Source organism: Vigna umbellata, chromosome 1, assembly GCF_029865625.1.
Source record: "Vigna umbellata cultivar VRB3 chromosome 1, Vumbellata_1.0, whole genome shotgun sequence".
Lineage (NCBI taxonomy): Eukaryota > Viridiplantae > Streptophyta > Magnoliopsida > Fabales > Fabaceae > Vigna > Vigna umbellata.
The window spans coordinates 25,812,959-25,840,629 of record NC_142165.1 but is presented as its reverse complement, the minus strand read 5'-3'; the positions used below and the strand labels follow the sequence as shown (position 1 = coordinate 25,840,629).

Genomic DNA, 27,671 nt, shown 5'->3' with positions numbered 1-27,671 from the left:
GACTTGAGCGTCAGAGTGTCCTTTACAGACATAATCCCATTTCATCTTAAGGAAGACGACTGCTTGGAAAGATGACGAGTATTTTAAGGATTGAAGATTTGAAGCATTCGAGAAATCTTTGAAGTTTTTGCAAGGTAGCTCTATAAGAACAAAATACAATTTTTAAAAATAGCTTAAAGATATATTTAAGGACCCATTGATAATATTTATATGTTAAGGCCTAAAAACACTATTTATATATGCTAGTACAAAAAGTATAATAATCTCATATTTGCGTTTACACACAAATAGTCAATAAAAAATCTCTTATTTACTTGAGTATCATAGAGTTTTTGCAGGTAGATTTCTCCTTAAGGTGACTCGAGCTCATTCACACGTTAGTAGCTTAGTTATCTTAAAGACTGTTCGACCAAACTTGATAAGAATATATATATATATATATATATATATATATATATATATATATATATATATATATATATATATGACTTAGTAGTATTTGAGGTGGTTAATTAGAGTACTGACGTGATTTGTGAACGAACTCCCACTCACCACGAGGAGAAAATCCATTTGCAAAGACTCTTCGTCACTTAATTAAATAAGAGATTTTTTATATATAAAGTAATGTAAAAATATCATAGTAGAAATATGAGTTTTCCGTTCAATTTCACAATTTTTCTTTTTCTTTGTATAGCGAATGTAACTTTTCAAGCTTTATACCCAAAGCAGGGGTGACGATAAGAACGAATAAACTTTACAACCATGATAGATCCTATTCCCATTATCTTCACCATCACAAAAGCAAAAGCAGCATAAATTCTTGGTCCCTCTCTTTCCAAATATTTACAGTGCCGAATAGCAATAGACAATCACAAAGCACCACAGCACACCTCTCTCTAATCGTGAACATGGCTCAAGTGGGTTCTCTCTCCGCTGAAATCGAGACCTTGAACCATGTACTTTCCCTGGTGGAGGCATTCAGAGCATTCGACGCCGACAACGATGGGCGAATCACGAAGGCAGAGCTTGGTGGAATCTTGGGCTCACTCGGGTACAACGCTAGCGAGCAAGAAGTGAGTGCAATGATGCAAGAAGGTGACAAAAACAGAGATGGGTTTCTGAGCATACACGAGTTCTTGGAGATGAACACGAGAGACTTGGAGGGTGGGAATCTCGCCAGCACTCTCAGCACAGCGTTTGAAGCGTTGGATGAAGATGGGAACGAGATTCTGACCGGGGAAGACCTTCATGGCATCATGCAAAACTTGGGTCTAGACTTATCCCTGGAGAACTGTGTTCATCTTGTAGCTTCTCTTGATGCAGACGGAGATGGAGCTGTGAGCTTGGATGAATTCAGACTCATCGTTGATTCCCTCGTCTGAGAAATAGTCTGTGTATGTGTTATGTGATCAATGATCATGTGTTTATGTTTACGTATAGCAATAGGTAATGTATAGGTTAAGGAATTGAATAAGCACTTGTGATGCAACTTGGTTTGCAAATATAATGCATCATATCTTCTACCATAATGTTTATAATTGTTTATATAATGAAAAATATATGATAAAAAAGATTTTTTTTATTATATTTTAACATAAACACAGGTATTATTTTTTATTAGATTTAGAATATGTTAATACACTAATAAATAAATAATTAATTAATGAGAAAATGATATGGTGATAAAATGTAAAAAAATCTGTTCCAAAATTTTTTTTATATATAATATAATAAATTTAAATTTTTAGAGGCTTTAGAAAGACGAGAAGTTTTGAATAGTATTTAGAGTCTTTCAAAAGTATTTATGTTATTTTGACATCCAAATTTTCATACATACTTTACCTTCATTATTTTATTCTTTGATGTCATTTTTTCTTCACATATACAAAAATTAATTTTTTTAAATACTCAAATACACGTGAAAGTAGATTATCAATTGGTGCAAGGAATATGTAAAAACACATTTTTCCTTCTATCAAATATGCATATCAAGTAGTTCATTTCTGTAGATTGTATACATGTACTAAGCGAGTGAATTATTTGATACTATATTTGTTTTAAGTTACTTAAATTTAAAATTTAAATATATATAACTCTGTTAAGTACTCAAACGGGAAAATGAATTTTAATAGATTATATGTAATCCTATCTATCTTTGATGATAAATAATTTCAATAAAACACACATTTTTTCCATGTCCAATCTATACTTCTTGAATATGGGCTATATTCCTATTAATTATAGTGTCTCAAAATGTTAGGCTTAATTTCATTTATTTTATCTTAAATGTAACGATTATCAAATTTTAGTTTTTTTTTGGTTATTTAAGTTTCATATATATTTTATTTTTTATGTGATATTGATCCCCGTATATTGTTAATTTTTTCAAGAATTTGGTTAATGAAACAAGAATTTTGTTGGTAGGATAGTTAATGTGATAATTGAGGTAAATAAGATGACTCTAAATTTACTTTTAACGACAAAAACTGAAATCGATATAAAACAAACAAATTCAAATCTGATTTTATTATGTGCAGCTAGAGATTATCCTTTCACACTAAAGTTTCGCATATCGACATATTAATTAATATAATTATAATTATACTTATTTATTGTTAGATACTTAGAATACAAGTAACACTTGAATCACATAATTAAGACTAATTCCAGTCACTAGTGCAGTAAGGGAAAATGACATCGGTTAATTTTGCTTATAGACACCGGTTCTGCGAGGCATATAGGGACGAGGTAAAAAGGGGATGACTTTATGCCTCGGTTCTGAACCGGGTTAAAACGAGATAAGATTATGCCTCGGTTCTTAGATAACCGAGACAATAGCGTGTTTTGTTTTTATTTTTTTGGTATGCACAATCCACTTCTCCCTCTTCGTTGCACAGTCCACAGTCCAAGCAAAAGGGTTATTGAATTTTCCTTCCCTTTCATAGAACCAAATCTCAAAAGATACAGAACCAAATCTTAAAAGCAAGCACTCCAACAGCAACTACATCAGCCTTAACAAAATCGCTCCCAAAATAACACAGAACAAAAAGTATGGGTTTTGATGCAATGAGCATTGCGGAGATTGTCATCACCAACTCTAAGAACGATTTGGGGAAGAAGGGAGGCTCCTGTAAGGCCAAACCAGAACAAAGAGAAAAAAAGATGAAGGTTGATGCCTCCCCTTCTCGTAGAAACGCCAAGTCCTCGCCGCGACTTCGCTACGACCTCGCCGCCACCTCTTCGTGCCTCACCAACGCCACCGCTGCAGGGCGTCCTCGTCGCGACTGCGCCACGACCTCGCTGCCACCTCTTCGTGCCTCGCCAACGCCACCGCTGCAGGACGTCCTCGCCGCGACTTCGCCACGACCTCGCCGCCACCTTGCCGCCACCTTGCCGCCACCTCGCCGTCACCTCACCACGACCTCGCCGTCACCTCACTACGGTCTCGCTGCAGCCTCACCGCGGCCGCGCTGTGACCTCGCCGCCACCTCGCCTCCACAAAAACACTACGATTCGTTCAACTCTTAGATCGGCGAACCTCCCATCATCTCCAAGGCACCATCTTCTCTGCTCGCCAAACGCCTTAGATTGGCGAGCCTCCCATCATCGACGATGCGATACCCGTCTCCACCATCGCGCCTCCCCTCCGCTTTCGACGCCAACCACCATCGTCATCCTTGCCGGAGCGCAAGTTGCTCGCGCCGTGGCTGTCAAGTGGGAGAAGAGAGATTGCCCTCTTTGTTTCTGCTTCTACGAGAGGAAAGAAAATCGCTTCGTGTAAAATGAAAAAGGGGAGATGAGAGTAGGTCAGGTGCAAGATTTGACCGAGGTAATAGGCTTCAGTTCCACCTTTAACCGAGTCAATACACCAAAACACAGGCCTTGGTTCCACCTTTAACCGAGTTAATAGGCCGTAATATGTGCTATATGCTTCTGTTCTCACTGAACCGAGGCATATAAATTCATAAAAACTACAAAATTGGCACCACTTTCTGATAGGCTGCGGTTTTTCTTAGACCGAAGTCTATTGAACGAGTTAAAAAGCATATTTTTTACTAGTGAGTATAAATTCCTTTAGAAATTATAGAGACAACAAATCCAATATATATGTTTTAATTTTTTGTTAGCTATTATTAATAACTTTATTAGGTGAATCGAAGTAAAATTGCTAGCTAAAATCGTGATCATACAAGTTAAAAATTGTTTGGAAGAATATACGGTCTTCCATACACTAGTAAAAAAATGTTTTTTTAACGTGCCATATATTCTTCGGTTTCGTAAAAACCAAAGCATATATGGCGCGGTGGTAGTTTCGTAAATAAGACGAAGTTATACGTCTCGATTTTGCTCCAAATCGAAGCATAAAAGTGTTACTGCCTCAGTTATATAGGAAACTGAGGCATAATAACGTATCAGATATACATAACTTAGACCTTGCACCTGACACCTTTTTGGAAAACAGAAATACGACTTCGGTTATCAGAAAGAACCGAGGCATATAACCGTGTCATCCCTGCTAAATCCCTTTGATCCATGCTCCACTGTATTCACTGATAAGCATACTGCCTCGGTTTTTTGCAGAACCGAGGCAATATACCCTGCAAAACCTGCTCCCTCTGATATAAAACGTTCTAAATTCATTTAAGTCAATTGATACTGCCTCGGTTCACCTTAACCGATGCCATTGATAGTTTTCAACTTCGGTTGAGCGCCTAACCGATGCTTATAGTGTTAAGTTATTTCAAAAATGCCATTTACTGAAATCTTTAGGCATCAGTTGCCCTATTAATCGAGGCCATAGAGTGTTTCTGCTTCGGTTAAGTAGATGAACTGAGGTAATAGCGTTTTTTTGGAGTTACTTCTCCTGAATCACGAACAGTTTTCTTCACGCGTTATAGTTCTTCCTCTACGCCACTGTTCTTCCTCCACCACTACCACTCCTTGCCTCGTCGCGCCGCCCCCTGTGCTGCCAGTGTTCACGCCTGCCACGTCACTCTGCGCCGCCTCCTGTGCTTCCACTACTCGCGCCTACCTCGTCGCGTCGCCCCGGCCCCTATGCTGCCATTGCTCGCATCTGCCTCGTCGCGCCATTGGTGTCATTGTTGCTGCCTCTGGTGCTTCCTCCAATGACTCCATTCTTCTGCTGCCGCTGCAACCTCCGCCATTGTTGCCTTCACAGCTACTTCAATCTCGCTGCTTGTAGTGAGGTTGGTTCATTGTCTTTTTGTTGTGTTTGATAATAATTGGTGGAAGATTGATATATTGGTCATAATACTAGCAATTATATTGTTAATTGGTCATTAGATTGATATGTGTTTGATAATTGTTGTTGTGAAATTGATGGATGTGTTTGATAATTGTTGTTGTGAAATTGATGGATATGTTGTTGTTGTTAATTGGTCATATTATAAATTTTATTATTCTTTGGTGATTAAGATGGATATGTGTTTGATAATTGTTGTTGTGAAATTGATATATTGGTTATTGTTATTTGATGATAAGATTATAAGCTAAACAATATTCAACTAAGGTTTGAGAAAATGATATAAACAAGTGAAATAAACTCAAGTACCTAAACCCTAAAGTTAATTGAAATGACATTATTTACTCTTGCTTCAATATATTGTTTGTTTGAATATATTGCATGTTGCATATGCAATTATTTGTTTGCTTGAATATATATTGTTGTTATGAATTAGCCTTAGTTTCCCGTTTGAGATTCAATACAAAAATTATTTACTATCCCCAGATTTTTTTTAACAAATGTACTTTTTACAAATGAATAGAGAGGAGATGGTAATAATAATTTACAAGTATTGAATCTTGAATTGTCCGGTTGGACAGTTTAAGAAGAGTAATAACTTTTTCATAGTTTAGTAATACATATCAATTTTAATATACATGTCTTAAATTTCATAAAAATTTGTAGTTGTGTTTTGTATTGATCTTCGGGTGCATATTTGATTGTGATTTATAATCACTTTCATTTCGTATAACCTGAAGACCAATGCGAAATGCTGGCAAAATTTTGTGAAATTTTAGATATGTTGTTTAAAATTTATATGTTTAATAAACTAAAAGAAGTGAATCTTCTTGAATGGGATAGGGTCACACCTTGAATACAAAAATGATCAAAGTGATCATTCAAGATTATTGAAATTGTGTAAACAATTTCAATAAATATGCGTACGAATCGACAGTGGATTAATTCACCACGCATCAGTGTCGAGTACAAGAGAGGGGTAGAAGAATTTATGTTAGAAGTTGAGTCGCTACACTTTTCCACATCCAAAGATCAAAATCCTGTAGTTGGATCAATGATATATTATGGTAGAATAGAAGAGATATGAGAGGTTGATTACACTAAGTTTTTTGTTGCACTCTTCAAATGTAAGTGGGTTGACAATAAGCGTGGTGTCAAAATAGATCAATCTGGTATGACACTAGTTGATTTTTGAAAGGTTGGTTATGGAGACGAACCGTTTATCATGGCATATCAAGCAAGTCAGGTTTTTTATGTCAAAGATCATGTGTCTGACCATTGATATGTCGCTCTTCAAGGAAAAAGACAAATTGAAGATAAAGAAGAGAATCTAAGTAATCATCATATTGCTGACAACCATCCATTTAAAACGACAATAAATTTGGATGACAACCCTCTAGTTGATGATGTACAAGCAATTCGGGAAGATCATAATAAGGGAATATACATATGACCAATCCATATGATTATGTATGAATTTCATATTTGTGTAAAAATTTATGGCTTTTGTTAAATAATATATGTTATTTTATAAGTATTTTATTAATCTTTCATCTTATTTATTGTGACAGATATATGGCTGAGGCATCACATTCGTCAGGGGATGAAGTCCCCACTTCTGACCCACCAGAGGAGCGACCAGATTAAGACAACTTAGACTTAGACGAAATGCAAGTGAGAGGACACCTGTCATTATTGACGTGGTCACTAGAGTAGCATCTGGACCAAATACAGATGTATTTAGGTCTTATCTTGGAGTACTAGCACGTGATCATATCTCTATACTTACTCCATCCTTTGATCATGTATCTGAGGATGATCGGAATCTTATCTGGCAAGATCTATTGGTAAGTTAATCAATATTGCTCCAAATTCTAATTTAATTATATTGATAAATTTGTATTGATTTAAGGTTATTACTTTCTTTATTGCAGATGACATTTGATATCCCAAATGTCGTCAGCCTAAGGAGTAGGTGTTTATCTACAATTGCAGAAAGATTTCGGGGGGTTTTGACAAAATTGACGTCCAAATATATATTTGGACCAAAAAGTAATGAAACTCCACGTTCTAAATATTCCGCAATTGTACAACTTCGTTCATCCGAGATGTCGCAGGTAAGTGTAGGTAAAATGATTCAATTCATCATTCATAATTTTATATCATAACAATTGTTTCATTTTTTTTCACAGCAAACAAGGTCAAAAGCACAGGGTATAAGTGCTTAGAATAAAAATCCACACCTACTGTCTCGTGGTGGATACATGAAGCTTGAGGAAAAAATAATGAAGTAGAACTCAGATAGTATACTTCCGCTTTCTGAGGGTGGTGACCCTCCTCCTCCTCCTTTACCACCATCTCGACACGTGAAGTAGAATTTAGCCCGTATAAGATCTTTAGGCTCCTGCACTTCCGACACTGCTAGAGAGATATCTGAAAGAATTGTAAGATGTCATTTCTCATATTTTTACAACATTTTTGTTATATATATTACATAGATCTTTCAAATAATTATGAAGTTTTGTTATGTTACAGGACTCCTTGGTTAAGCAGAGCTCCCAAGGTCAATTCACACAAGAAGGTCGCTAGGATATTCTTGCCACAACTATTGGACGACCTGAACACCCAGGACGAGTGCGTGCTGTTGGGATTGTCATAGGCATACGACAGTTCTTTGGGTCTTCCTCGCGTCCATCTTCATACGGATTAAATAAAGAGTATAAACAAAAGCTGAAGGAGGACATCAGAAAAGAGATCACGCAGGAGATCACAAAGAAGGTCTTAGCAGAGTTGTATGATGAAGTTGTTGAAATGGTTACGCGCTAGTTCCAACATCAGTTTGAGCATTATGGCAATTGTTCTGTGGCACTCCTGTAGCGGAACATGTTGTGCCCCTTACAAGTAAACTTAATAATAATTTTGGTTTATTAATTTACTTTTTGTATAACCTAACATTTAATTTGATAGGTAGAAGCGACAAAGGAAGTTGCTCAGCTGCCGGTGCCCTAGGGGATGACATGGACGACACTCGTCCATGTCAGCTATATATTCTCTCTCCTACCGGGACCATGCTAGTGGCTCGTGGCATAGTCTATGAGGCAACCACTATAGTGCATGGTGTAGAGCTAGCAGAAGATGAAATCAAGATCACGGTAGATGAAGTTGTCGTACCAAATGCCCTTGTTTCTGTGCCTACATAGGAGTTTTTCACTGTGGCACATGCATTTAAGTCCTTCGTCGCCTGGCCTAGACATTTGGTTGATGTTGTATCTGACCCCCCGGTAAACACTCCTACTATATTCTTCTCAATTTTAATATTTACTTCTTATTGACGTCATAACATAACCATTTTTTCAGGCGCCATTGGCAGTTACTTGTGATCTCCTTACCGAAGAACACTGCTGTCTTGTTTTGTTCATTGTAGAAGTCTCCTCCCAACCCTTTTAGACAAGTAGTAGATTGGTAAGAACCTCAATTTTTCAACTTTCTTTGTTATATAAATGTATGCTAAAGCAATTTTTTTTTAATAGTTCCCTTGCAGCATATATGATGTTGTCTAGGAGATCTACTGCTACAGCTAAAAAGCTTGCATGAATGACCCTTAAGGTTTGGTATTTTAGTCCATACTTTGTTACATCTTGTATCATTCCAATGACGTTACTTAACATTTTATAATTATGACGATATATTGTTGTGTAATAGACAAAACGAGTCATATGAGTGTGGTTACTACGTCATGTATTGGATGATGACCACTATTCGTGCACATATTACCAATGGATGGGAAACAGTAATATTTCGGTTTGAATTTTATTTTCTCTATAGTTTAGATTTCATATACACTAATTAAAGTCATTGTGTTTTATGTAGAGATTCAATATGACTACTTCAATTCCAGAGAAGTCACGTAAACTCATGAGGAAAGCATTGGCTAAATATCTAATTCAACTATATAATAGTATGCAGTAGATATTAGGATATAGTAAGTTCTAAGTTTATGCTTCAAAGTTATTTTATGCTTTTGTACATTATTATTAGTTTAACTTTGTACATTAGATTGATTTATGCTTCAAAGTTGATTTATGATTACATTGAATTGATTTATGCTTCTAAGAAGTTGATTTATGATTACATTGAATGCATTTATGTTTTAATATAACTTTATTGAAAATATATGCTTCTGGATTGTTCTGGACTGTTTTGGCTGTAAAACATATGTAGGTCTGTTTCTGCAGTTGGGAATGTTGCAGAAACAAACCTGTTCTTAAAAAAACAGGGGAATATGCCTCGGTTGTGACCATAACCGAGGCAGAAAGCGCTCTATGACATCGGTTTAGGCCACAGCCGAGGCAGAAAGTCTGGCAAAAAAGAAACAAAAAAGAAACAACATTCTACTGCCTCGGTTCAGGTCCCAATCGAGGCAGTAGAGGCTGACATACTACCTCAGTTCAAAAGGAACCGAGGCGTAAAGTCGTTTGAAAAAAAAAATAAAAAAAAACCCTACTGCTTCGGTTACCTTTGAACTGAGGAAAAATCCTACCCTTTTATGCCTCGGTTGTGAACCGAGGTATAAAATGGTAGACTTTTTGCCTCGCCTATATATGTCTGGGTTCAGGAACCGCTGCCTATGGACGAAAATAACCACTGTCGTTTTTCCTGACTGCACTAGTGATATGATCATTACGGTAATATATAGTCATGAATTTACAAATAACAACTCACTTAAATTCTACAAACGATTTAACATTTGACATGTAACAAGCTCACAATAACTAATACTAAGTTAGAGGTTGAAAAAGATCTGTTCTCTTAAAATTGAAGATGAGATTGAAGAGGATCTATTGAAAGTCTTGTGGATTTACAAGTCTAATCAGAATTAACTATTGCAAGAAACTCTTTATAGTTCGACTTATTATATCAATATGATTCCCATGGAAATAAGAAAATCACTCCTTTATCAAGGTGTACTTAACATAAATTTATTAAGGACATTGAAATCAAGACATTAAAGAAGAGGATCGAGATAAAGGAATCAAAAGGAAAACAATATGATGTAAGAGAGGAAGAAAGGTATTGAGATGTAAGAGATTGAGGAGAAGGATAAAAAAAAGCTTGTTTAAGTGAATAAGGATAATAGAGAGTTCATCGACGAAAAGGTATCATAGAAGATAATATCGATAGAAACGAGCATTGGACAGAGTCAAGAAAGAATTAAAGTTGGATCGAAAGAGGATTTAGATTATGATAACCACTGTAAAACATGGGAGAAATGGACACAACTGATGTAATGTATACGATTTGAGAATAACTGATGCAACGTAGACGATTTTAAAGCTTTTATCACAATTTCTATAACTTTTTCCCTTATTTTAATATAAATCAGTCATTCAAATGTAAAATAAGGATAACAAATTATGGGTACAATTCAAATACTATGTAAATGCTATGAACAGGAGAAATGACAAATCCTATAATGAATAATGTAGCAATTTGGGTCAATGCTTTCTTATATTTTCTTTACCCATATCTGTTTTATCCTTGGAAATTTAGTTTTTCACAACTTATGTTCATGCAGTTTACATTTCCAATTGTCTATTTCAATCCATCTTCATCTTTTTCTACATATCTTCATTTTTTTATTTTTGTTCTCCACATGTCATCCCATCTAAATGTAGAATATTAATGAGATGAGCTTGAAAGATAACATGTAGCTTACCACTAAATTAAAAGATGAGGCAAAACTTGTTCTCTAATTGATACATGAGAAGATTTTCCCCCTGTTTCTTCTTCAAGTTGACAAGTGTAAAGGTTTAAACTTTGATGCAACAAGAGACTGGTTATTTTTCTACTTTTTCCTCTCGATGGTGCATTCCATATGCAATTATTTGAACATCTTCTTGTTGGAAGGATTCACGGAGGGCATGATATATGAAAAAAGAGGAAGCACCCAACTAAGTTATCACTGAGAAAAAAAAAGAACTCAGAAAACATTACAACTATCTAGGTCCCTATGATCACAAGGAGATACAAGTGTTAAGGATTTTCTAGGAAAGATTATAAAGTATCTCAAATATTTTTTTATAGTTTGATGGTCCAACATACAAGGAATCCTTGCACAATAAAGCTATTGTTGGCACTTTTAAACAAAGTATTGAGGTAAATGACATTGTCAAAGATGATGAATTAACAAACCTATCTAAAAACAATCTTGAATCAAATATAGAAGTCAGAGGGTAAGATAGATGAAGGAAGATAAAAACCTACACATAATTGCATTATAGTGGAATTGTGTATCTTTCCCAAAAGCTTTAAGGGTTACATCCTCCTCCATTGTTGCTCACATTTTACGCTCCCTAATTTATAATATTATCTTTAAAATTTATTTCAAAATTTATTTATAATAAGAGCCTATAATTTTATAATATGTTATTTATTTTTTGTATGTTAAATATGTGATTAATTATATGTTTAAATATATTGATATATTTTATTTTATTTGATATTTTTGTATCTAAATTTTCGCTGATTCTGAGTGTCATTTATATAATGTGCTAGTTGTGTCTAATTCTAATTTTATTCAAGTTTAATGTGTAGATAAAGAAAAAACAAAACAAAAATATTTAAAAACAAAAACCTACATGAAACTTCAATCATTGCCAAATAAGAAACATAAAAAAGTATCTAACTTCCTAATATCTCTTTAAAATTAAGCAATGTTTTAAGTCAGAAAGGAATTAAACTTGAGTTAGTAAGAAAACTAAAAGTCTATTCATTTTTTTTTTCATTATTTATTTATAATTTTTTTATTTATTTTGTATCATTTATTTATAACTTTGTGTTTTGATTATGAAAGAATGGAAGCTTAATATGAAAATTTAGGTTTTCAGTTCATAATCAAAATCAAAAAATAATTCTTTTTATCTCATTTTTTTTATCTCATATGAATATTAAATCGAAGTATAATATTCAGAAAAATCGATAAAAAATATTTTTACGAACTAAAGTGTCCTATGATAGTTTATTATTATTTCCATACATATATTATTTTCATATGGAATAATTAATTGAAGAACAACTTTAAAAGAAATAAAAATGTTGTATTAAAAAAATGAGAATGTCAATAATTATTTTATTTATAACAGAAGAAGCATGTCACGTAAGAAATAAATGAGAATGTCAATACTTTTTTTTTTAAAAAAATTATAACGATTGTATGATAGAAGAAACCTGTAAAAAATAAAATGTATTAAATTAATATTTAATTTTTGTGAAATATACATTCAACTTTCTAAACTACTACAAATTTTTTTTTTGAAATCTATCTTTTGCTATTCAGTCTTTATTCAATACATCGTTCCCGCCCTTTTTCACTTCCACCTTTATCTTCTTGTTTATCCCTTGCTGTGTAAGACAGATTTTCTGCTTGTAATCATCAAAACCAGCACCAACAAAACAAAGCCAGGTACGTTTCAAATGACACTTCCTTTATTTTTCATTCTCTTATGTTGAAACAAACTCTCGTTCTGCAACTCAAATTCCATTTCTTCTTAGCAAGTTTACTTGCACCAGAGGAGCCAACGTAGTAGCACCTTCTTTCTTGCTAGTTTCCCCCACAAAAAAAGGTTGCGTCTTTTTGAACCTTATGGCATTTCAATCCAAAACCGAACCTGCTTCCTTCACTGGGTTCATTCCTACCACCAATAAAAAAGAATACTGTGAAATGAGCATATCCCAGCTAGTTTCTGTGCTGCGTATTGCGTTTAAAATTGAGGATTTCGATAAAATTGAGCAAGAGTTGGTAAAGAGGGAAGCAAAACTTAGGGCGGAAATTGGACGACTCCAGGAGAAGATTGAGCTGGAGAGGCTCCAAGGAATTGAATTCGAAGAAAGACTGAAAATCAGAGAGGAGCAATGTGAAAGAGGGAAGAGAGCCCAGGAGGATTATGAGCAGTTGTTGAAGGAAGTGAAAACAAATGGCTGGATTGAAAAACATGCTATTGAGGAGTTAAGGAGAAAGAACGTTGCTTTAGAACGTGAAGTGTGTGAGCTGAAGGAGTTCAAGAAAATAATGCTAGATGATGTCAACTCTGTGGATCAACTAAGGGACAAGATCCGTGTGTTGAAAGAGGAGAAGGTTGGGGACAAGAATGCTCTTCATGTCCTTAACATGAAGAACATTGAAGTGAAGGAAGAAGTTAAGAAGAATTTGACTGTCATAGAAGGGTTGAGGAATGAAAATGCTAAACTGACATACGAGAAGGTCGGGAACAAAAATGCTCTTGATGTCCTTAACATGAAGAACATTGAATTGGTGGAAGCAGTTAAGAAGAATTTGACTGTCATAGAGGGGTTGAGGAATGAAAATGCTAAACTGACAGACGAAAAACACGAACTTAAGACATTTATTGAATCTTTGGAGAGGAGGTATAGTAAACTCCCCGTCAGTTATGTGAAGGTGGAAGAGAGTACTCATTGCTCTGTTGATACTGGCAATGCTCGGTCTCCCAAAAAAGGGAACAAGGAGGATGCTGTAGGTGCATTAGGTATGTAAATGAAAATTCTGTTCTCTTTGCATCTTTTACGTCTATAATACAGATTTACATTTATATAATTTCCTTTAAAAATATTTAATTGGATCACACTGAATTTGATTAATACACTTTAGTCATATTTCTTGGTACCCTGAAAACCATGACGACTTATTGAGAGAACGAAATGGCTATTGGCCGGAACCATGTTTTAATAAATTAATTGAAATGGTGTGGTAAGGCAAGCAATTCTTGCTCAAACTGGATTAATTGAAGACTGAACCAGATTACGTTAAAATACTCAAAAAATATCACAGTTTGCAACTATTAGTAGACAAAATTTAAGAACATACACTCCTCACATCATTCAATCTTGTTGTTGAAGTAACAATATCATAAATTAGTTCACCACAAGGTTGAGGTTGGACCCCCACACAGACAGCTTTGTAACGCCAAATTAACCCTGTTTCCAGCCTTTTGAATTTTACGTTGTTATCTTCAAGTCAAACACAACATTGTTGCCGTTGTCTTTCTCAGTTGTTCAACTCATGGCTTGATTTGTTGTAGAGTCCTGGTCATCTATATATGAGGGTCATAATTTTAAACTGTAACGTTGAGGTTTTCTTGCGCTTTTTGTTCTATTGTATTTTGTTCCCTCAGAAAACTGCTAATCATCTCTTTTTTGTGTTTTCTTCGTTTTTCCTGATAATTTGTTTTTTTCAATAAGAACAAAAGAAAGATCAGACAGAAGCATGCAAAGAAGGTAACTCATTTTGTTTATCCATACAATCAAGATTACGCGTATCTGCTCTGAATTGGATCATAGTAAACGTTGTTAATTACTTGAAGAGTTGAAGGCTGTATTTTTCAAGAAATGCTGACACAACAACCAATTTTATACTTGTATTCCAAAATCTACTACTCTTTATTCCCCTAGCTTTTGCCTGAAGTATATCATGTTAACAAAATAATGTTTAGTTTTAACACATATTCTTTGTACATGCAGGGGTAAAATTTAAATTGGAAAAGGAGATCGTGGACCTAGGTGATGATGATAATGATGCTAGGTATACATCACAAGGATTGCGTGGAGAGCAAACTATTTCTCAAAAAATTGCAGAAAATGAACATTTACAAAGGGTTGAAATGATCAAAAGACAACGAGCTTCTGATATTCAGGCTTCTACTTCCACATTTACATCCTCTGCTGATTTATTTGAAAAAGAAAATCTCCCTGTAAAGAGAAGTAAGTTCTCTAATCAATATTATATGTGAAAATTTAGATTTGTTCTTTGTTTAAAAATATCAGCTTATTGGATATGTCTAGCTATGGTAGTCACACTTTATATCTTTCTGAATGATTATGACGTTGGCACGAAAAATGACTTTGCTCGATGACTGTTATTTGTTGGAAAATCTGACTTATATTAAGTAGAGTTTTCTCTCCTAATCAAATTTTTTTGTCCTTCTTTGTTTTCATCTTCAAAGCTCAGAGACTTTGTTTCAAGGATACAAGTTCACTGTAACTGAGACCAACATGTTGCCAAAATTTGAATAGAAAATTTATTCCTTTATCATAAATCTTCCTCTATTTCACTTCTTTTTCCTCTATTAGGATTTTTTTATTTCTTTCTTTTCTTATTCTGTTAGTGTTTGAAGATTTAGGTAAGATTAATTTTATATTCTTCCTGTTAAGATATTTTTCTCTTTCTTTTATTCAGTGCCAAAATAATTCTTTTTATCTCAACACATTCTTGGTTGATTTAAATCACAGTTAATATTCTTGAATGTTTGGCATGTTATTTATGTTCCTGCTTATATAATTGTTGTGACTTTGGATTGCCCGATAGATTGAATTTGAATTCTCTAGTAAATTTACTAGTTCATATCTATCAACTATAGAAACTTAGGAACTGCTAGAACCAACGTCAACTGAGTTAGCGACCGCAAAAAACTTGCCAGGGTAATACTCGTGCATTAGTTTTGCAGCTGCTGTCACCATATCAGGGTAATCCTTTTGTCTTAAGGCATACTGGTACATGAATGTCAAACTTAATTGTTAAGAAAACCCATCCCCTCACGTCGATATATAAACATATAAGATTAGACATTAACGGATGATCACAGTAAATAATATATCCAATAAATAACGATAGATTCTAATAATGATTCTGATACTATATTAAGAGGTGAACTTTAAACCTAACTTAACCTCACAAAACCAATTTATAAATTGAGATTTACACTCACGTATATATTTTTAATTGATCTTATTTCTCTGGTTGATGTGAGAAGTATATATCTTCACAACAAAAAAATAGTAAAATACAAGTAAAAAGGATAATAAGATAAAGTCAATATATGTATACCTCCTTCATGTTCCTCAACAAGGTCATGATCAGCTTTCAACATACGTAGGGGGAGTATTTGGAATGATAAATTCAGAATCTTCACTCTCTTTAACCTCCTTTTAAACCCTGGATCCTTTTGATTGTCCTCATCATTTTCTCTATGGTGTGGCACCCAAAAATGAATTTTAAAAATGAAAAATAAAAAACAAGAACATATTCTTATTCTCTCGCATAGAAAACCCTTAGTCTGTTTAAAGTGGCATTTGTCACTGATAATCATTTCAACTCACCAGTCTAGAACAATCAATTTAAAACACAATTTCGATACCTGTTGTTGTACATTTTTTTTAATGCTTCGTTTTTAGTTCTGTTGATCTCTTGTTTTTGTTGGCACAGGTGTCATGGGCAAAGATATTCAAAGTCCTGCAAAAAAGATAAAAAAAGGTTATCCGGTTTATAGGGCCCAGAGAGTAAGTGGGCCCATTGAGCCTCTAGCCCATGAAGTGAAGCACGGTTCAAAACAGGTAAGGGTATATGTGAGAAAGAAGCGGAGTTTTCTCTCCTAATCAAATTGTTATTCTTTTTTGTTTTCATCTTCAAAGCTCAGATTCTAGACTTTGTTGCAAGGATACAAGTTCAGTTTATCTCAGACCAACATGTTGTAAAGTTTTAGTAAAATATGTATTCCATTATCCTAAATCTCCCACTATTTCACTTCTTTTTCCTCTGTTTGGATTTGTTTATTTCTTAGGCATACTGGTACATGTTAAAGGTAATATACAATAGTAGTAAGCATACGATCTTCACGACAAAAAAATAGTAAAATACAAGTAAAATGGATAATAAGATAAAGTCAAACTATGTATAAAGGACTGGGCACAAGAGAGGAGAAAGGTAACATGTTTAATCTGAATGTATATCTATACATTATTGAATTGTGTAAAACAAAGTATAATCCTTTATTTATAAGGATTAGAAACTCTGAACAGTGTGCACAATATGACAGCACCAAAAATAGAAAAACAGACCGTTGTTAAAATGAAATATCTCTTACCATATTTTTGGCTTAACACTTGTACCATTAAACATATTCTAATACACCTCCCTAAGCCAAAAACTAGATTGTTCCAGCAACCCCGATCGGCTTCTTGAGGCTTTTAAATCTCCTAAATTTGAGAGCTTTAGTTAGAATGTCAGCAAGTTGCATTTCTGATCTGCAGCAGCACAACTCTAGCTTTTCATCTTTCACCTGCTCATGGATATAGTGGAACTTTGTTTCTATATGCTTGCTTCTTCCATGAGAAGTGGAGTGCTTGGCCAAATCTATTGCAGATTTGTTATCAATACACAATTGTATCTTTTTCGTTAGATCTATCTTCAACCCCTCCATCACAGATTTCAGCCACATAGCCTGACACGTTGTCATAAGTTGCAATATATTCTGCTTCACAAGAGCTCAAAGCCACCATCAGTTCCTTGGTTGAACTCCATGATATAGGAGAGTCTCTAAGGAAGAACAAATACCCTCATGAGCTTTTCCTATCACTTTTATCTCCACACTAGTTCGCATAAGAATAGGCCTTTATTCTCACTTCCATACCTCCTCTTCTTGGAAACAAAATGCCATAGCCGTGTGTGCCCTGTATGTATCTTAGAATGCGTTTCACAACATTTGAGTGTGATATTCTGGGATTTTGCATGTACCTTCTCACAAGACCAACACTAAAACTCACATCTGGCCTTATGTTGCACAAGTATCTTAAACTTCCTACCATGATATGATAGAAGGTAGCATCAACAACCTCCTCTTCTGGATCAATTTCCAATCTTAAACCCACTTCTGCAGGTGTATTTGCAGTATTGCGATTCTGCATTTCAGCCTTCTTCAACATCTCTTTAGCATAGCGTGATTGATGCATCACTATCCCTTTCTCGATTTCCACAAATTCTATGCCAAAGAAGTAATTTAGCTTGCCTAAATCACTCATTCAGCATATGTAGTTTGAAATTCTGAATCACCTTCTCATTGCTTCCAGTAATTAGCATGTCATCTACATACAGACATACTATTAATCTTTCAACTCTCCCTTCTCTCTTGTTGTTCTGCACATAGACACCATGTTCTGAAATAAATCTCTCAAAGCCAATGTTGTCCATGAACTTATCAATCCTCCGGTTCCAAGCTCTCGGGGCCTGCTTTAGCCCATACAGGGCTTTCTTCAATCTGTAAACCAATCCCTGCTGTGCCTCAACTTCAAATCCAGGAGGCTGCACCACATACACTTCTTCTAATCTTCCATTCAAAAAAGTTGATTTCACATCCAATTGATGTAATGACCAACCAAACTGATTTGCTTGAGCCACCACAAGTCTTACCGTTTCCATCCTAGCCACAGGTGCAAAGACCTCACCATAGTCTATTACAGCCTTTTGCAAAAAACCCTTTGCAATGAGCCTTGCCTTATATCTCACAACTTCTTCTTGTGGGTTTACTTTAGTTTTGTAAACCCATTTCAAACCAATCGGACTTTTATCAGCAGGCAGCTCAGTCAACTTCCAAGTACGATTTTTCTTTATGGAATCAATCTCCTCCTGCATAGCTTTCACCCACTTATCATCTGCAGTTGCTTGCTCAAATGTCACGGGTTCAACTTCAGGAACAAGAGCATAATGGACCAGGTTTCCCTCTGAAGTTACTGCAACATCATAGAAAGAATCATAGTCCTTCAAATGTGAAGGCAGCTGTGACATTCTAGATGATCTTCTCTGATTCCTTTCTTGCTCAGGAGACTTCCCTTCCACTGGATCACATTCTTCTCTTGAAGTCCCATCTTCTAACTGAAGAGTTATACTCTTTCTCTACATAGTCTTCCAATCCCACACTCTTTCCTCATCAACTATCACATCTCTACTGACAGTCGCTTGTCCAGTTTTTGGATTGTACAACTTATATCAACCAGTTGGATGATAGCCAACCAAAATCCGTGGCACTCCCTTATCATCCAGTTTTCTCCTCAACTGGTTTGGCACATGCTTGAAGCAAGCCAAATACTCTCAAATGCTCCACATTTGGCTTGATTTTACTCCAGGCTTCCTCTGGGTAATATTCTTCAATCTTTTAGTGGGCGTTGTAACACCCTACTATTTTAAAGGGTATTACTGATAGTAGAGACTAAATTAATTTGATATCTCTTATAAACAATCAAACTTTATTTCATTTAATCCAAAGTACAATACCAAACTTACAAACTTTAAACAATATAGTCTTCACCATTGAAATTTCAACTTATAAGTTTTACACAACATAATCTTCCCCATACAAATTTATTCTTTTACAAAAACCCCTGAAAGTTTTTGCCCGCATCCCTCTCATCTCTAAGCTTGTTCAACCGCATCTGCAACATTATCTAATCACATATAACATGAGTTATATGATCATAGTACAAACAAATAAGGGTAAGCCAACCTTATCATAAAATCATTAAACTTGTAATAAAAATATTATAATCATGTATTTTTGCAATTGATAAAATATCATTATTCCGATGTCATTAATTCATCATTATCAAAGTCATCTTTCCCATTTCCATAAATCTTACAAGTGTACCATGCTTACTCATGAAGCCTTATGGTCAGACCGCTCTCTGCCTGCTTCCTTAAGCCTCACTTATATACTATGTCTTACTTTCTGAAGCCTTATGGTCAGACCCCTCTCTGCCTGCTTCTTTATAACTTACGAATCATATGTTTATGTCAAAGCCTTATGGTCAGACCACTTTCTGCCTGCTTTCATAAACCTCAGGTGTTACTTTGCTCATACCAAACTCTCATGGTATAACTCGAACATACTACTCCCGGTAGTAAACATCATTTCATAAGTAATGATTTCTCATATCCACTCCAACATTTCATAAAACCAACAATTCATACCCTCTTATCCACCTAACTCAATCATGTTCATTCTTTAATCAAGAATTTATAATAACCCGTTTTGGTATCAATAAATTAAACATATTACCATATATTATGCTTCATATTATAAACTCATTTTTGCCCATAACGAGTATAACTCAACATATTTTCACCAAACAAAGATCATGGATCAACCAAAATATATCAACATATCGTAGGGACTACATATTAAAGTCTGGGCTCAATGTAATAATAAATAAAATATATATGAAATTCTTACCATGATAATATTATGCATCTACAATCAACTTGTTTTATTTTATTTTCATCCTAGTAGAGATTTTTCTTTACTCCAATTGGTCACCGGAGAGGACCCAGATGTCTGAACGCATCAAACTCACCTTCGACGTCAGCACATATGACTAGTCACAACTGACTGGACCAGGCCAGGGCTGCTCTATGATCAGGGATGTGCCAACTCAGGTTTTTAAGGTTCCTCTATCCTACCAACAAAGGGAGGCCCTCAATAATTAATCAATTTATTTATTTAATTTATCTACCTTGTTGTCTTATGCTCTAAATCTAAAATGTCTAATTTTAATATTTTTACTTCATCTCACAACAACCTCAAACAGTATCTGTATATCTATTTAATACTCATATATAAGCAATTACAGAACCCTTACTCCAGACCTTCCAACAAGATCAATTTCAGCCAACAAACTCATTCAATAAATTCATCGCATCTCAACATGTACAATTTAACAGTTTCAGTTATAACACCCAATATAATAAAAGTCATAAAACAGTTTCGCAAGAGAACACCAGTTCAACATTCGTATATTTATAAATTCATACAAAAATAATTAGTTGCCCTTACCATCAAAATAATATTAATATAAAAATTCAGGGGAAACAAGAAGTTGAATCTGGCAGAGCCGGTTAGACAACTTCTCATCCTTCCACAAAGATGCAATAAAAAAAATAGATAAGACAATAAAATTTCTGGGGAAACAAGAAGTTGAATCTGGCAGAGCCGGTTAGACAACTTCTAATCCATCCAAAAATACAATATAATTAAATAACACGAACATTAACATGTCTGGGGAAACAAGAAGTTGAATCTGGCAGAGCCGGTTAGACAACTTCTAATCCTTCCAAAAATGCAATAAAATAAATAAGTAAAGCAATAAATAGTTTGGGGAAACAAGAAGTTGAATCTGGCAGAGCCGGTTAGACAACTTCTAATCCATCCAAAAATACAATATAATTAAATAACACGAACATTAACATGTCTGGGGAAACAAGAAGTTGAATCTGGCAGAGCCGGTTAGACAACTTCTAATCCTTCCAAAAATGCAATAAAATAAATAAGTAAAGCAATAAATAGTTTGGGGAAACAAGAAGTTGAATCTGGCAGAGCCGGTTAGACAACTTCTAATCCTTCCAAAATACAATAAAAATAAATAAGGAAAGCAATAAAATGTTTGGGGAAATAAGAAATTGAATCTGGCAGAGCCGGTTAGACAATTTCTAATCCTTCCAAAATACAAAAATAAACAACTAATAACATACAAATGGCATAACATAATCAACATCACATTTTACAACTATCACACTTAGATATCAACACAAAAGCATACTCTCATTTGAATTCAAGATCATACAGAAACAAAATACTCCATATTCAAGATTTAAGATCAGACAAAAGCAAAATATAGCATATTCAAGACTCAAGATAATACAAAGGGAAATACTCAAAGTTAGCTCCCCTTACCTCTATTCCAGACTTAGTTTCCTCTTCTCAAACCGTTCTCCGGAAACCTCCAGAATTTCCCCTCTTCAACTAGAATTTACTCCAACTCTCTTCTCTCACAATTTCTCTAGAATTTTGGTGTAAATTTCCAGCCTCCCCCCTTGGCTATTTATAGTAAAAAAATTTACTATTCATTTTTACTATTCATTTTTACTATTCATTTTTTTATTCATTTTACTATTACAAAAATAATTTTTTATTTGCAAATTGGTGAATTCTGATCTCAATGCTACGTGTAACACTTATCCTTTCCAAAAATAATTTTTTTTTTTTACTATTCACTTTTTACTATTCACAATTTACTATTCACAATTTACTATTCACTAATTTTTTTTTTTTTTTTTTTTTTTTTTTTAAGTATCTAACAAATATTTTCAAGGATCTTACAGGCGTTCTATTCAAAATATATGTTGCAGTCAACATTGCTTCCCCCCATAAAAACTGTGGCAACTCCTTGCTTTTCAACATGCACCTTACCATATTCATTATGGTGCGATTCTTCCTTTCTGTTGTGCCGTTGTGCTCTAGTGCGTAAGAAGGAGTTAACTCATGCATTATTCCTTCCTTCTCATAATAGGTCTTGAATTCTGCTGAGATGTACTCACCCCTCCATCCGTTCTTAAAACTTTTAGCTTCTTGTCACTCTGCCTTTCAACCAAGGTTTTAAACCTTTTAAACACCTCCAGGACTTCACTCTTTCTTTTGATCAGATGCTTTTCTAGTCCAATCATCAATGAAAAGTACAAAGTACCTGCTGCCTCCTGGAGTTTAGTTTGTATGGGTCCACATACATCTGAGTATACAATCTCCAATCTTTCTGAGGTCCTTTGAGGCACAAAACTATGAAATTGCCCTCTAGTTTGCTTGCACTGCACACATTCATGACATACAGATTCTGGAATGTTAACCAAAGGCAAACCACTCACTATAGAGTGTTGACTCAGCTAACACAAATCCCTGAAATTTAAGTGCCCAAAACATAGATGCCATAGCCACTCTATTGACTTTCCTGCTGCATTAAAACATTGATGCTTCACAGCCTTCATTTTCACACGAAAGGTTCTGTTTTGAGACAAACTCGCCTTGATAACCATCCTTTTGCTTTGGTCAAAAATACTAAGATAATTATTTTTCATATTCATTGCAAAACCTTTCTGTAATAGTTGTCCCAAACTCAGTAGATTTGTCTTGAGTCCTGGAACAAACAAGACTTCATATATCACCACTTCTCTCCCATTTTCATCACGAAGCACAATCCGACCAGACCCCTCTACAGTCAAGCTTCTATCATCTGCAAATCTGATTTTGCCATTCAAAACCTCCTTCATCTTGACAAACCAATCTCTCCTTCCAGTCATGTGAGTCGAACACCCTGAATCAAGGTACCATGATGCTTCCTCCAGTTCATCTCCACTCGTTCTTGCCATCAACATCACTGCTTCTGAGTCAGATGTGTTGTTTTGTGCAAGATTGGCTTGGTTCTTGGGTTTATTCTTTGCACCTTCACCCTTCCAGCATTCCTTTGCAAAATGTCCAAGTTTTTGACAATTAAAACATCTCACCTTTTTGTCAAACTTCCAACTCTTTTCTTGATCACCATTAAATTCTGACTTGTGACTCTTTTGGTTCTTAGAGTCATTGAATTCCTTCTCTTGTTGTTCTTGACCCTCCTTGTGCTTCTATTTGCCAAACTTCTTAGACCTTTTTCCCTTTCCATGAAACTGGGATCTGACTTGCAAGACTTGATCTTGATATTGCTTGCGTTCATTCAATTTGTGCTCATGAGCCTCCAACGAATGTTGCAGCTCTTCTACCTCCATATTCTCTAAGTCATGCTTCTCTTCTATTGCAACTTCAATATGATCGAACCTTGGTGGCAAAGTCCTTAGGATCTTATCAACAATGTACTGATATGAGATTGTATCCCTGCATGCACGCATTGCACTCACGTGTTCTTGCACCTTATTGAAATAATCAGCTACAGTATCACTCTCCTCCATAGCTAGGCATTCAAACTGCCTCCTTAATGTCTGCAACTTTACTTTCTTGGTTTTGTCTCCATCTTCATACGTTTTCAGCAAAATTTCCCATATCTTCCTTGTTGTTTGTGCCTTTGAAATTCTGTGAAACACTCTCGGTCCAACACACTAATAGAGAATAAACCGAGCCTTACTATCAAGCTTTTGTTGAGTCTTGAAGTTTCTCTTTTCTTCATCAGAGGCCTTGGTGCTTAATTCAGGAAACCCTTCAAACACCACATCTGCAACATCTTGGAAGCTAAAAATGGTATTCATCTTGATATGCCATTCATCAAAACTTTTTCCATCAAAGATTGGATAAGACCCTTGCATCATTCCTCCTAGTCCAGCCATAACTTCAGCGATCTGCTTCTTGCACTCCTATCATCCCAAATGTTCTTCTACACTTTTTTAAGATTCAAGATATCTCACTTCTTGATGGCCTCAAGATATACTTCTGAAGAAATCTCACACCACTTTGGACACACTTCTTGAAACCTGAAGAACTAACTAGGAAACTAGTTTGTCTCACACTCACACTCACTGGTTTTGAACCTATGCTCTTGATACCATAAAGGATTGGGCACAAGAGAGGAGAAAGGTAACGTGTTTAATCTGAATGTATATCTATATATTATTGAATTGTGTAAAATAGAGTATAACCCTTTATTTATAAGGATTATAAACTTTGAACAGTGTGCACAATATGACAGCACCGAAAACAGAAAAACAGACAATTGTTAAAATGAAACAGCTCTTAGAATATTTTTGGCTTAACACTTGTACACTTAAACATATTCTAATAATGTAGACCTCCCTCATGTTCCTCAACAAGGTTAGGATCAACTTTCAACACACGTAGGGGAGTATTTGGAATGATCAATCCACCATCCTCACTCTCTTTGACCTCCTTCTGAACCCTGGATCCTTTTGATTGTCCTCATTCTTTTCTCTTTGATGTGGCAGAATTTTAAAAAAGAAAAATAAAAAACAAGAGCTACATATGTTATTCTCTCGCACTGAAAAACCTTTGTCTGTTTAAAGTAGCATTTGGCACTGAAAATGATACAGATGGTGGCATTAATGGGTTGAGTAATACCAATAACCCAATTGGTGTGACTGGGCCAAGTAAAGAACCGAAACCCATAAGGAAAAGCTCCAGACAAATTTTTCCTGCCAAAATTTGCTCAAAAGCATGGATCACAATCTGGAATAATATTCTTAGGCATTCCATGGAGTTTAGCCACTAGATTGATGAATAAAAGGGTCACTTGGTAAGCAGAATATTGAGTGGGCAAAGGGTCAAAATGGGCAGCTTTAGAAAAATGATCGACAACTACCAAACTAGTTATATATTTGCGGGATGGAGGAAGGTTGGTGATGAAATCCATAGCCAAGTTTTCCCTGACCCAAGTGGGTGGTGCAATAGGTTGAAGGAGTCCCGTTGGTTTTTGAGGGCTATACTTAATCTGTTGACAGATCATGCATCTGTGGATGAAATCCATAATTTTGCCTAATCACATAGTATTTTTATTAAATGGAACATTTTACTGATCATCTTTCATATGATGCATGACTTGGTGAACTAGTCTAATAACTAGTATAATATAGATGGATGTATTGAAAGGTGATAATTCATAATTACTATATTATGTAAATTTATTTTTTATTCTCGTACTGAATCATAACATATTTATTTATTTTTATATATTTGTGAGGAATCAAAATATTATGTAAAAAAAAAGATCTATTTATGCAACTTACATCGAGAGACTACATACTTTTGTTTATTATTTCAAAAACTTCATGCTACCATTGTGCAATTATATGAATGAAAAATAATGGTAAAGTGAAACATTTAAGTCAACATTATTAGTGTTTTAACAAGTTGGTTGTCACGCAAATAAGGAATTTACTCATGTGTTAATCAATTTATTGAAGTTAATCTGTACCTTGAGTATGTTTTAATTTCATTCATTGCAACCTAACTGACAAATTTGATATAAGTTATATTTAACAACTTATTCCTTGTGTTCAACCAAATACTTCAAGCAATTGCTTTAGCTCGAATACATTGAGAGTGAACTCACTGGTTCAAATATCAAGTATGTATGGTCCTATTAATTGAACAAACCCTTGTCATTAAAGTTGATGTAACTCTTCATTGTGACATATATGTAGATTTATAATGAGTCATTAAGTCTCAAAAATCAAGACCTAAGGGATTTGGCAAATTAGCCCAAGAGACACGTAAAAAAATAGGACATTGACAAATACTTTGTCAATGGATACAAGTTCCACACTAATGCATGGTCCAAAGGAAAAAAAAACACAATTAATTGTGGTGTGTATGTTAAAGGCCCTACAGAGGTTGGTTATGATGGTTTTTATGGAATAATTCGCAAAATATGTAGCTAGAGTACAACATTTGTACTTCTCCAAAGAAAGTAATAGCTTTTTATGGGGAAAGCTTTGATCCTTCTAGAAGAGGTACAAGAGTGGATCTTAGGTATAACAATGTCGAACTTCAAATAAGTTATGATACCAACCATTTGATTTATTCATTGCAGTAAATAATGTTAGACAATTTTATTATTTCACATGTCCAACATTTCATATAGATAAATTTGATTGGTGTGTTGTAATACAAACTAGGTCTAGGGGTTGTATTGAGTCATATGAGGTCGAAGAGGATATCCCCTACCAAGTTGATTAAATGTCACATGCCTATGAAATAATTGAAGTTGAAGGTATATCTGAATTGTATATGATGGTAATCTTGAAGAATCGGAAGGAGAAGAATTGGAAAGAGAAGCAATAAAAGAAGAATAATAACAAGAAAAAGAAGATCAGGAAGAAGAAGTAGAATAAGATTAGGATAACAAAGAAGACGATGACAATGATAACAATGACAAGTATGACGATAATGACCATTACGGTTAGGAAAGATGATAATGAGGATTAATATTTGTACTTAACATTCATCATTTTTGTATAGTTGTAATTTAACTTTTTAATCGGTACTTGTTATGAGATGTTATTGTTCTTGTTGTCATTTTGTGCAAAAATTTAAAAGTCCTACACCAATTCTCGACAAGTTCATTCATTATGTAAGAAAAGCTTGTAATTTTTATTCTGTTTCTGTGCTAGATTTTGTGAAGGTTTAATATGTAAGATGAAACAAAAACAAAAAAATTAATTAAAAAAATGTCAACATTAGGCTTTGGTTATGGCCAAAATCGAAGCATAAAGACGTATTTGGCTTCTGTTCAAGTCATAACCGAAGCTAAATACCTTTTCAAAAAAACAATATTTACAAAAAGCAACATCCGACTTTTGTTATGTGTATAACCGAAGTAGAAAGGGGTATCTAGCTCTGGTTCATTAATCATTGTAGCCAAATACCCTTTCAGAAAAAAAAAATAAAAAAAAAATTACAATAAGCTTGTATTATCCCTATAACCATAGCAAAAAATTGAGTTGACCTTAGTTCTGATGGTGCCAAATGACCATTTATTTTATTTTTTATTTGTGGTTTAGTGCTTCATTTTTTTGAAGTAAAGAAAAATGATAACCTTTTTGCTTCGACTCAAAACCAAAGTGAAGAACCCTCCTTTTTTTTATTTCGACTTAATATGCTTCAGTTGTAGAACTGAAACATTATGTCGAAAACAATTATTGTCGTATCTGTAACATCCAAGAAAATATATAGCATAAAACCATATAAAGGAGTTATCATATAATAATATTGTAGAACAATCACAAGTCTTAGATAAGATTACA

At 34.6% G+C, this 27,671-nt stretch overlaps 3 protein-coding genes across 4 annotated transcripts; 2 read left to right on the top strand and 1 right to left on the bottom strand.

Moving 5' to 3' along the window:
- The first annotated feature begins 847 nt into the window (after positions 1-847).
- Positions 848-1,585, top strand: LOC148205009 (putative calcium-binding protein CML29). Its single transcript, XM_088109671.1, has one exon. It carries the CDS (start codon positions 909-911, stop codon positions 1,380-1,382), a length of 474 nt encoding a protein of 157 aa, XP_087965797.1. The 5' UTR covers positions 848-908; the 3' UTR covers positions 1,383-1,585.
- An 11,067-nt stretch (positions 1,586-12,652) lies between these two features.
- LOC124837898 (uncharacterized) lies at positions 12,653-16,834 on the top strand. 2 transcript variants are annotated; one of them, XM_088109666.1, is made up of 4 exons: positions 12,653-13,806; positions 14,519-14,554; positions 14,798-15,037; positions 16,539-16,834. In XM_088109666.1, exons 1-4 carry the CDS (start codon positions 12,906-12,908, stop codon positions 16,706-16,708), a joined length of 1,347 nt encoding a protein of 448 aa, XP_087965792.1. In that variant the 5' UTR covers positions 12,653-12,905; the 3' UTR covers positions 16,709-16,834. The 2 variants fall into 2 exon arrangements, with proteins under 2 accessions (XP_087965792.1, XP_087965793.1); XM_088109667.1 differs by lacking the exon at positions 14,519-14,554.
- Positions 16,835-18,122: 1,288 nt separating this feature from the next.
- LOC148205008 (uncharacterized) lies at positions 18,123-24,242 on the bottom strand. The gene is made up of 5 exons (XM_088098540.1): positions 24,034-24,242; positions 23,604-23,991; positions 22,858-23,390; positions 22,622-22,739; positions 18,123-18,980 (listed from the first exon to the last, which is right to left on the bottom strand). The coding sequence occupies exons 1-5, from the start codon at positions 24,240-24,242 to the stop codon at positions 18,123-18,125; spliced, it is 2,106 nt and encodes a 701-aa protein (XP_087954666.1).
- Between the last annotated feature and the right edge of the window lie 3,429 nt (positions 24,243-27,671).

What these genes read in the sequence shown, in the direction of transcription:
- LOC148205009 (XM_088109671.1), top strand. Translation starts at nt 909, where the DNA reads ATGGCTCAAGTGGGTTCTCTCTCCGCTGAAATCGAGACCTTGAACCAT.
- LOC124837898 (XM_088109666.1), top strand. Translation starts at nt 12,906, where the DNA reads ATGGCATTTCAATCCAAAACCGAACCTGCTTCCTTCACTGGGTTCATT. An exon ending in GACAGAAGCATGCAAAGAAG is followed by an intron (nt 14,555 to 14,797) that starts GTAACTCATTTT and finishes TTGTACATGCAG; the next exon opens with GGGTAAAATTTAAATTGGAA. An exon ending in AAATCTCCCTGTAAAGAGAA is followed by an intron (nt 15,038 to 16,538) that starts GTAAGTTCTCTA and finishes TTGTTGGCACAG; the next exon opens with GTGTCATGGGCAAAGATATT.
- LOC148205008 (XM_088098540.1), bottom strand. Translation starts at nt 24,242, where the DNA reads ATGGCTGGACTAGGAGGAATGATGCAAGGGTCTTATCCAATCTTTGAT. An exon ending in AAGCTTGATAGTAAGGCTCG is followed by an intron (nt 23,992 to 24,033) that starts GTTTATTCTCTA and finishes AGTGTTTCACAG; the next exon opens with AATTTCAAAGGCACAAACAA. An exon ending in TAAACTCCAGGAGGCAGCAG is followed by an intron (nt 18,981 to 22,621) that starts GTACTTTGTACT and finishes ATAACTCTTCAG; the next exon opens with TTAGAAGATGGGACTTCAAG.